Source organism: Bos taurus, chromosome 12, assembly GCF_002263795.3.
Source record: "Bos taurus isolate L1 Dominette 01449 registration number 42190680 breed Hereford chromosome 12, ARS-UCD2.0, whole genome shotgun sequence".
Classification (NCBI taxonomy): Eukaryota; Metazoa; Chordata; class Mammalia; order Artiodactyla; family Bovidae; genus Bos; species Bos taurus.
The window spans coordinates 25,239,396-25,251,042 of record NC_037339.1 but is presented as its reverse complement, the minus strand read 5'-3'; the positions used below and the strand labels follow the sequence as shown (position 1 = coordinate 25,251,042).

Genomic DNA, 11,647 nt, shown 5'->3' with positions numbered 1-11,647 from the left:
GGTGACTGCAGCCATGAAATTAAAAGATGCTTGCTCCTTGGAAGTAAAGCTATGACCAATCTACACAGCATATTAAAAAGCAGAGACATTATTGTGCCAACAAAGGTCCATCTAGTCAAAGTTATGGTTTTTCCAGTAGTCATGTATGGATGTGAGAGTTGGACTATAAAGAAAGCTGAGCGTCAAAGAATTTATGCTTTTGAACTGTGGTGTTGGAAAAGACTCTTGAAAGTCCCTTGGACTGCAAGGAGATCCAATCAGCCCATCCTAAAGGAAATCACTCCTGAATATTCATTGGAAGAACTGATGCTAAAGTTGAAACTCCAATACTTTGGCCACCTGATGTGAAGAACTGACTCAATGGAAAAGACCCTGATGCTGGGCAAGACTGAATGCAGGAGGAAAAGGAGACGACAGAGGATGAGATGGTTGAATGGCATCACCAACTTGATGGACATGAGTTTGAGTAAGCTCCGGGAGTTGGTGATGGACAGAGAAACCTGGCAAGCTGCAGTCCATGGGGTCGCAAAGAGTCGGACGTGACTGAGCAACTGAACTGAACTGAACTGACTGAACAGACAGGGAATGAGAGTATCTTAGTAGTAAAAGGGATACTGGCAGTCATCAAATTCACCCAACTGCAGAGTCCTTTCTGTAACCTCCCTGACAAAGGGACACTTAGCCACTGCATGAACAATTTCAATGATGATAATAAACTCACTGTTGGGTAGCTCTCTGGATAGTAACACATTCTCTGTAACTGATACAGACACATGAAATTGCTTTATAAGTTAAAAGGATGCTCTATAAATTCAAGATTTTTTTTCTAATTCATAGGTTGGATTAATATGCTAACTTGTTTTAAAAATAATGTTCTACTGTCAAAACGGTATGATCTGGCATTTAAATACAGCTTTATTATTTAAATGTTAGTGGCTCCATTGTGTCCAACTCTTTGCAACCCCATGGACTGTAGCCCTCCAGGCTTCTTTATCCACGGAATTCTCTGGGCAAGAGTACTGGAATGGGTAGCCATTCCTTTCTCCAAGGAATCTTCTCGACACAAAGATCATACTCAGGTGTCTTGCACTGCAAGCAGATCTTTACTGTCTGAGCCATGGGAAGTCCTATATTATATTTTAAAGATACTTTCATATCTCAGTCACACTGAGTGATTTTAATAGCAGCTTTTAGTATTCTGGTATGCTTACTCTCTTTAAATGCCAAAATCGCAGTATCTTTGTTGTCATAAGTCTGATATTCTGCTATTTAAAAATCGAAAATCTATATTATTTACATATTGAAATAACTGTTATTCAATTCCTCAATTTATCCAAGAAATGACATGTTATATGCGATCTAGACAGGCCTTCACGTGGTGCACAAAGCAAAAAGTGTTAAGCTTCTGGTGCAAGATATAATTCTTAGTCCAAAATAATTTCTGTGCAGTGGATTATGACAATCACAGTACTAAAATTGATACAGGTAACTTCACATTGGATTCTCCAGCTATACATGATAAAACTAATGAAGACGATGAAAACTATAAAATGTCTTTGAAACAAAACCTATATAGCTCTCTATAAATTAGGGGGGAAAAACCTGCTGCTGCTAAGTCGCTTCAGTCGTGTCTGACTCTGTGCGACCCCATAGACGGCAGCCCACCAGGCCCCGCCGTCCCTGGGATTCTCCAGGCAAGAACGCTGGAGTGGGTTGCCATTTCCTCCTCCAATGCATGAAAGTGAAAAGTGAAAGTGAAGTCGCTCAGTCGTGTCCGACTCTTAGCGACCCCATGGACTGCAGCCCACCAAGCTCCTCCGTCCATGGGATTTTCCAGGCAAGAGTACTGGAGTGGGGTGCCATTGCCTTCTCCAGGAAAAAACCTAACCCTAGTCAAATGTCAAAAGATGCTTTATTAATATTTATACAAGGTTATCAAATGAGATAGGATTATTCAAAAGAAGTCAAGGAAATACTGGGAAGTAGTATATAAGCTTCATTGTCTTTCTGTCTAGTGTAGTATCTGAAAGAGCTTCTTTGTTCAAAAATTATGGTAAAAATATACTCTTGACTCAGCAATGGCACTAATGACAATGCATTTTAATGTTTACGATCATATTTTCTAAGATCAAATAAAATCCTATTAAAATTCATCTGTCAATTTATATTAAAAGGTTAACATATGTTTAATATGTTTTTAAATAATAGTTTTATTAAGGTATAAATAACATTGCATGCAATTCACCAATGTACAGTGCTTTCAGTATTTTTTAGTTCATTCATGAAGTTGTACAACCATCACCATGATTAATTTTAGAACATCTGCATCAGCCCCCAAAGAAACCCTATACACATTAGCAGTTCTTCTCCATTACCCACCCTCCCCTTCAGCTGATGTTGCAGCCCCATCAGCCTTTAGCAACTATATTAATCTACTCTCTGTCCATACAGATTTGTCTATTCTGGACATTTCATATAAATGGAATTATAAAATATGTGATCTCTTGTGACTGGCTTTGTTCACTCAGGATAATGTTTTCAAGGTCCATCCATATTGTACTTCGTTCCTTTTACTGCTAAATACTATTCCATTCTTTGGATATACCAGAATTTATTTATTCATTCATCGGCTGATGGATATTTGGGTTGTTTCTACTTTTTAGCTATTATGTAGAATAGTCTATAAATACTTGTGTACACATTTGTATGTGCACCTTGGTTTTCATTTCTCTGGGGTGTATCCAGAGGAGTAGAAATGCCGGGTGACGTGGTAACTCTATGTTTAACCTTCTGAGGAACTGACAGACTGTTTTCAGAGTAGTGGTGCAGTTTTACATCCCCACGAGGGATGTAAACTTTTTTAATGCCTTAAAAGAACACTTCTCATACTCTTGTTCTATTTCCACTCTAGACTTGAGTACTATGAACACTTGGCCAGTGTGTGAGGGTTCCAATTTCTCCACATCCTCATTATTACTCATTATACTGTCTTTTTAATTACAGCAACCTTTTTTTTTATAAATGGTACTTTTTAACATTTTGTAATACATTTATAGGTGCTAAAATTTTTGAAATAAACATTGTTTACTGATATTTTGCTTCAGGAATTGTGAATGCTTCAAAAACAACATCAATACTGATATTAATACATACTTCAATATTAAATAAAATAAAGACCCCAAAGTATAAATTTTATACTGATTATTTCAGCAAATAATTGCAATTTTGTATAAAGCTTCACATTGACAAATTATCTTCAGAGCTCAGAATTAAGTATAACTTTTTCTCGACTTGTTTTTCCCTTCCATTAAAAAAAAGAGAGAGGTGTGTAATTCACTCTTTCTTTGCGCTGATTACTAGGAAGCTTAAAATAGAGCTTTTTCTTAGTTGGGAATCTAGCAAAACTAACTTTTATTTTTATCTTTCATCTTATGGGTCTTGTTTCAATTTATAGATATATCTCTATATTTAGTAAAAGGTAACACAATACTTTTTAGAAATAGTGTATACAGAAGTAAATAAATAAAAATGTAGTATAAGGCAATGGCACCCCACTCCAGTACTCTTGCCTGGAAAATTCCATGGACAGAGGAGCCTGGTAGGCTGCAGTCCATGGGGTCGCTAAGAGTCAGACACAACTGAGCGACTTCACTTTCACTTCTCACTTTCACGCATTGGAGAAGGAAATGGCAACCCACTCCGGTGTTCTTGCCTGGAGAATCCCAGGGACGGGGGAGCCTGGTGGGCTGCCGTCTGTGGGGTTGCATAGAGTCGGACATGACTGAAGTGACTTAGCAGCAGTAGCAGTAATTATTTAATAAAATGAGTCATGGTAGCTGATATATCTGTAGCTAGCTTAAACAGGGGTAAAAATATTTCCAAATGATTTCTATTTGGAATAATTTACAGGAAGTTACTTTATGTTTCTCTGCACTACTTTTTAAAGTCACATAATTGTCTATATGAAATGTATGTATTCTAATTTTAAAAAAGTGAATATCTATAAATAGTTAGAGAAAAGCATTTGGCATCCATTATTGGTGATACCGAATATAATTTAGGTTTTGGTACCAGATATAAGGTAAGAATACCAGAAACTATACTTACCTCTGAGTGATTTCTGTAAAATCCAATAATTTAACTTATTAAGCAGGGGGTCACCAGACATACATGACAGTAAGAAAACAATCTAAATATAAATAAGATAATTTGTAAATTTTTTTAATGCCTTAAAAGAACACTTCTCATACCCTGTTCTATTTCCACTCTAGACTTGAGTATTGTGAACACTTGGCCAAAGTATGGCCCAAAGAACTAGGCCAGCCCCATAAATTAATACATGTCTTAAAATGACTTAAATTGCCATATGTTAAGTGGAAGGACCTTGCAGTTGAATAAGTACTGGCTTTCTAGAATGGTAAGAAACCTTAGAAATTGTACAGTTTGCTTCAGTTACAGATGTGGGAAATGAAGATGAGGTGAAAGAACTTATCCCAGATCTCTTAAGTTCAGAGCTGGGTGGGAATTACACCCAAGCTGATTCCTGATTGAAGGCTATTTCCACAACACCATGATAGTTCAAATCAAAGTTTAAAATGTATTTGATTTCCAGCTTTGTTTAAACCTTGAGTTTTAAAAAGCTGAACATGATATAGCCTAAAATAGCAAAAACGTTCTGATGAACTCACATTTTTAGCTAATAGCTAACTAGAATCCAAATAAAATAGCAATGTTACTATCAGAACAGATCATGAGTATATCATTAAAAGCAAGTGTAATGATGCCAACCTTAAGGCTTACTAGGATATTTAAAAAATCATAAGAATGCTATTAGATGGTTTATGGTCTTGAGAAAATTACTTTCATACAGACAAAAAAACAAACTTCTAGAAGAAAAGCTAAAGATAAGATTGATAGCTCTTTCTTATCTATTTCATTCCCTGAAAAGTATGTGAACCATTAACTTCACAAGTTAAATATTAAAATGAAAAAAGGTAAGAAATATAAACTATCCAGTTCAGGAATCACAGATTGAATTTTGAAAGACGGCTTGATCTTGAAATCTTTTTTACTGGTCCTCTCATGGCATTCATTGTCTTCTGATTCACTGAATTACATCTTACCCTGAAATAAGATAAGCATTAATCATGATTTTTCAGTTACCATTGTGTGCAACAAAAACACTAGTATGTCACATGGGGAGAATTACCTAGTTCTCCTAGTTCCCCCAGTCCACAGTCCTTCACAGAGAAATCTCTCTATGCAGATTTTCTGTTTACTGTATAATCCTAAACAGCCATATGTTACAGCAGCTCACCAGGCTCCCCCGTCCCTGGGATTCTCCAGGTAAGAACACTGGAGTGAAAATGACAGAATAGGGACCCCCAAAAAATAATTTCCTCCTTAAAAACAATGAGACAATTTACAAAAAAAAAAAAAAAAAAGGTCAGAAGCAAACTTTTAGAACTCTAGAAATTAACCAAAGGCTTGCAGCAATCCTGGAGAATTTAATACATACACACACACACACCTATGGCAAAATCCAGTAAGAACACTGAACTCTGTAGCTATTTAACTCGCCCTACTCCACTCTTTCTTCAGCTCTGTGGTAAAATTCCTACGATGAAACTGACGAACTAATCCTAAAATGTATATAGAAAATAAAGGGACTCTGAACAACCAAAACAATCTTGAAAAGAAGATTAAAGGACTCACTCACTGATTTCAAAACTTTATGAAAAGTTATAGTCATCAAGACAGAATGGTACTGGCATAGGGACAGACTTACAGACCAGTGGAATAGATCTGAGGCCTAGAAATAAATTTATATATTTATGGCTAATTTTTATTTTATTTTTTTATTTTTATTTTTTTTAATTTTATTTTTAAACTTTACATATTTGTATTAGTTTTGCCAAATATCAAAATGAATCCGCCACAGGACGGCCCAGAGGGATGGTATGGGGAGGGAGGAGGGAGGAGGGTTCAGGATGGGGAACACATGTATGGCTAATTTTTAAAAGGATGCCAAGGCAATCCGACTCAGTAAGAATAGTTTTTTCAGCAAATGATGCTAGAATAATTGAATCAGTTCAGTTCAGTTAAGTTCAGTCGCTCAGTCATGTCTGACTCTTTGCAACCCCATGAATCGCAGCACGCCAGGCCTGCCTGTCCATCACCAACTCCCAGAGTTCACTCAAACTCACGTCCATCGAGTTGGTGATGTCATCCAGCCACCTCATCCTCTGTCGTCCCCTTCTCCTCCTGCCCCCAATCCCTCCCAGCATCAGAGTCTTTTCCAATGAGTCAACTCTTCGCATGAGGTGGCCAACACATGCAAAAGACTAAAATTAGATGTATTTCACATCCTATACAAATATTCACTCAAAATGGATTGAAAAAAAGAGCTAACACTATAAAACTTAGATGAAAATATGTATAAATTCGTATGTTCTCGGATTAGGCAATGATTTATTAGACATGATACCTGAAGCACAAGCAACTGAGAAAATAAATCCTAGGAAGCCAGTAACAATTGGACTTCATCAAAATCAAAACTGTCTTCTTCAAAGAACATCATCAAGAAAGGAAAAAAACCAATAAATGGGAGAAAATATGTGCAAATCATTTATCTGATTAGGTCCAATAACCAAAAAATATAAAGAACTCTTATAATGCAACAAAAATAACACAAACAAGCTTTTTAAAATGGGCAAAGGACTTGAATAGCTATTTCTCCAAAAAAGATATACAAATGGCCAGCAAATATATGGGCACTAAATATCTAATGTGAGCCCCCGGAATCAACCTTCACAGCTCATTGCTGGAAGAACTAAGTTTCTGCAAAACTCCACTGGGGGAACTTTTAGAAGCTTGTGCCTGGTTCCCTCCAAACTTCATCTCACACACCTCTTTCCTTTGATGGTTTTGCTTTGTATCCTTTTACTGTAATAAATCTTAGCTGTGTGCACAAATAGATGCTGAGTCCTGTGAGTCGTTCTAGTGAACCACTGAACACGGGAGTCGTCTTGGGGTCCTCTCAACACAGAAGTACAGCATTTTTCAGAAGGAAGTCCTTTTCTACAATTGACTTAAATGCTTTAACTCCATTGTATTTCCATTGATTATTCATTATCTTGTACACTTCAAGTATTTATGATTACTCAAGGAAGAATAAATACATTCTTATCCATCTAGCCAAATTCTGAACAGAACGTTGCTATTCTATGAATTTCCACCAAAGAAACCTATTATACTACATGCATTTTGAGTGCCTGTGTTTGAAAAGAATTCTGATCTATAGATAGTTTATATCTTTGCTTACAATTTTAATACTGTTAAGTTTTATATGAATATATTGTCTGCGTGAGATAAGGTTATAGAAGACAAGGATTGCCTGAGTAATTCTTCTATACTTAGTACAGGACCAGAGAAAAGTGTGTGTAGACATAACCTCCTAAACTTCTAAAATATTCCTCTATTCTTTATTCATCCTAAATTATTTTTATTCACATACAAAAACATAGTTTAAATTGCATTGACACCTACATTTATTTCAGTGTCCATACTTGCTCATTAAAAGGTTCAGTTCAGTTTAGTCGCTCAGTCGTGTCCAATTCTCTGTGACCCCATGGACTGTAGCACGCCTCTGTGTAGATCGCCAACTCCTGGAGTTTACCCAAACTCATGTCCATTGAGTCCGTGATGCCATTCATCTCATCCTCTGTCATCCCCTTCTCCTCCCACCTTCAATCTTTCCCAGCATCAGGGTTTTTTCTAATGAATCAGTTCTTTGCATCACATGGCCAAAGTATTGGAGTTTCAGCTTCAACATAGGTCCATCCAATGAACACTCAGGATTTATCTCCTTTAGGATAGACTGGTTGGATCTCCTTGCAGTCCAAGGGACTCTCAAAGGTCTTCTTCAACACCACAGTTCAAAAGCATCAATTCTTCTGCACTCAGCTGTCTTTATAGTCCAACTCTCACATCCATACATGACCACTGGAAAAACCATAGCCTTGACTAGACGGACCTTTGTTGACAATGTCTCTGCTTTTTAATAAGCTGTGTAGGTTGGTGATAACTTTCCTTCCAAGGAGTAAGCGTCTTTTAATTTCATAGCTGCGGTCACCATCTGCAATGATTTTGGAGCTCAAAAAATAAAGTCTGCCACTGTTTCCACAGTTTCCCCATCTATTTGCCATGAAGTGATGGTACCGGATGCCATGATCTTAGTTTTCTGAATGTTGAGTTTTAAGTCAACTTTTTCACTCTTTCAGTTTCATCAAGAGGCTCTTTAGTTCTTCTTCACTTTCTGCCATAAGGGGGTATCATCTGCATATCTGAGGTTATTGACATTTATCCTGGCAATCTTGATTCCAGCTTGTGCTTCACCCAGCCCAGTGTTTCTCATGATGTACTCTGTATACAAGTTAAATAAGGAGGGTGACAATATATAACTTTGAAGTACTCCTTTTCCTATTTGGAACTGGTCTGTTGTTCCATGTCCACTTCTAACTGTTGCTTCCTGACCTGCATACAGATTCCTCAAGGGGCATGTCAGGTGGTCTGGTATTCCCATCTCATTCAGAATTTTCCATAGTTTGTGGTAATCCACACAGTCAAAGGCTTTGACATAGTCAATAAAGCAGAAATAGATGTTTTTCTGGAACTCGCTTGCTTTTTTGATGATCCAGCAGATATTGGCAATTTGAGCTCTGATTCCTCTGCCTTTTCTAAAACCAACTTGAACATCTGGAAGTTCACAGTTCATGTTCTATTGAAGCCTGTTTTGGGGAATTTTGAGCATTACTTTGCTAGTGTGTGAGATGAGTGCAATTGTTCACTCACCCAAAAAATGCCTTTCTTTGGGGCTGGAATGAAAACTGACCTTTTCCAGTCCTGTGGCCACTGTTGAGTTTTCCTAATTTGCTGGCATATTGAGTGCAACACTTTTACAGCATCATCTTTTAGGATTTGAAATAGCTCAACTGGAATTCCATCACCTCCACCAGCTTTGTTCATAGTGATGCTTCCTAAGGCCCACTTGACTTCACATTCCAGGATGTCTGGTGAGTGATCACACCATCACGATCATCTGGGTCATGAAGATCTTTTTGGTACAGTACTTCTGTGTATTCTTGCCACCTCTTCTTAATATTTTCTGCTTCTGTTAGGTCCATACCATTTCTGTCCTTTATCGAGCCCATCTTAGCATGAAATGTTCCCTTGGTATCTCTAATTTCCTTGAAGAGATCTCTAGTCTTTCCCATTCTATTGTTTTCCTCTATTTCTTTGCTCTGATCATTGAGGAAGGCTTTCTTATCTCTCCTTGCTATTCTTTGGAACTCTGCATTCAAATGGGTATATCTTTCCTTTTCTCCTTTGTTTTTCACTTCTCTTCACAGCTATTTTTAAGGCCTCCTCAGACAGCCATTTTGCTTTTTTGCATTTCTTTTTCTTGGGGATGGTTTTGATCCCTGTCTCCTGTACAATGTCACGAACCTCCATCCATAGTGCATCAGTCACTCTATCAGATATAGTCCCTTAAACCTATTTCTCACTTTCCCTGTATAATCGTAAGGGATTTGATTTAGGTCATACCTGAATGATCTAGTGGTTTTCCCTACTTTCTTCAATTTAAGTCTGAATTTGGCAATAAGGAGTTCATGACCTGAGCCATAGTCAGCTCCCAGTCTTGTTTTTGCTGACTGTATAGAGCTTCTCCATCTTTGACTGCAAAGAATATAATCAATCTGATTTCAGTGTTGACCATCTGGTGATGTCCATGTGTAGAGTCTTCTCTTGTGTTGTTGGAAGAGGTTGTTTGCTATGACCAGTGTGTTTTCTTGGCAAAACTCTATGAGCCTTTGCCCTGTTTCATTCTGTACTCCAAGGCCAAATTTGCCTGTTACTCCAGGTGTTTCTTGACTTCCTACTTTTGCCTTCCAGTTCCCTATAATGAAAAGGATATCTTTTGGGGGTGTTAGTTCTAAAAGGTCTTGTAGGTCTTCATAGAACTGTTCAACTTCAGCTTCTTCAGCATTACTGGTCAGGGCATAGACTTGGATTACCATGATATTGAATGGTTTGCCTTGGAAATGAACAGAGATCATTCTGTCATTTTTGAGACTGTATCCAAGTACTGCATTTCGGACTATTTTGTTGACTATGATGGCTACTTCATTTCATCTAAGGGATTCTCACCCACAGTAGTAAAACTAAAAGGTTAAGACAGATCATTTAATTGGATTTGTTGTTAATGGTGTAGTTCTAAGCTCTACTTGGGAACAGTATCATTTTAGCTTAGAAAATAACATCATGTTTGAGGATGAACAATATTCCTGGAACCTACCAGATATATATATAAATAGTAAATGGAGAATACAAACTTCTCTAAGTTCTCTTAACATCTGCTATTTTACATTGTTGCTATAAAAGTTAAGCTTCCAAAATATAATGGACACCTGTTTCGTGAATACCATTCACATTTGAATGTAATTAATTAGAATGGAAAGATCTAGACTTAGGTTTTCACTAGATTCTCTTTCATTTTAGGCAGTTGATCCATCTGTTTCCTTTGAGAAACTTGGTAGGAGCCAGAGGTCTGAAATACAAATAGTTGAGCATTTATCCTCTTATTTCTTGATTGCTTTCAGAGATAAGAGGAATAGTCAATTCTCAATTAACTCTTTCCTAACCAAGTATGGATACTGTATGTTAGATATAATGCTGTTGTACTACATTACAGTGTAAAAAAATTTAATATGGACTAGAAACCAAAAAATTCATGTGACTCACTTTATTGTAATATTTGTTTTATTTTATTGTGATGGTCAGGAATCAAATCTGCAATATCTCCTAGGTATGCCTGTGTATCTTTTTTTCTCCTTTCTTTCTTTTTTAATTGAAGTATAGTTGATGTACAATATTATATTGTACATCAAAATTATACAGTATTGTATTGTACTGGTGTACAATACAGTGATTGACAATTTTTACAGGTTATACTACATTTTGGGGGCTTCTCTGGTGGCTTACATGGTAAAGAGCCTGCCTGCAATGCAAGAGATCTGGGTTTGATCCCTGGGTCAGGAGGATTCCCTGGAGAAGGGAATGGCAACCCACTCCACTATTCTTGCCTGGAGAATTCCATGGACAGAGGAGCCTGGCAACCTACAGTCCATGGGGTTGCAAAGAGTCAGACACAACTGAATGACTAACACTTTCACTTCATTTTGCTGTATACTGTATAGTTATTATAAAATATCGGCTAGATTGCCTGTATAGTATTAAAAAGCAATGTCCATACTGTCCACATACCGTGTAAATTGGAAGAATCCTAAGATGTGGAAACTCAGTTTCAGCCAAAACTGTGAAGCCAGCAGAAATATAAACAGCAGACTCAGCAAACAGCTCTAGTTATCTACTAACGAATCAATTATTTATGTATTCAGCATGGAAAGAATGGCAAATCATTCATTGACCTTTCCAGTCACCATAGTATCCACATAGTCAGAACAATCTTTGACTATAAAGATTAACAATTCACTCTGGAGTGAAAATCCTTATTAACATTTATACAGGGAAACAGGATTAACATCTTCCTGGGAAGCTGTTAAAATAGGCTTTGATTGTATGTTCA

At 37.1% G+C, this 11,647-nt stretch overlaps 1 protein-coding gene across 1 annotated transcript in view; it reads right to left on the bottom strand.

Moving 5' to 3' along the window:
* Positions 1 to 5,131: 5,131 nt before the first annotated feature.
* The window catches only part of CCDC169 (coiled-coil domain containing 169), a 36,977-nt gene continuing 30,461 nt past the window's right edge, over positions 5,132 to 11,647 (bottom strand). Inside the window, 1 exon segment of the mRNA XM_059892229.1 lies at positions 5,132 to 10,609. Coding sequence (XP_059748212.1) covers positions 10,529 to 10,609 — 81 coding nt within the window. The 3' untranslated portion in view covers positions 5,132 to 10,528.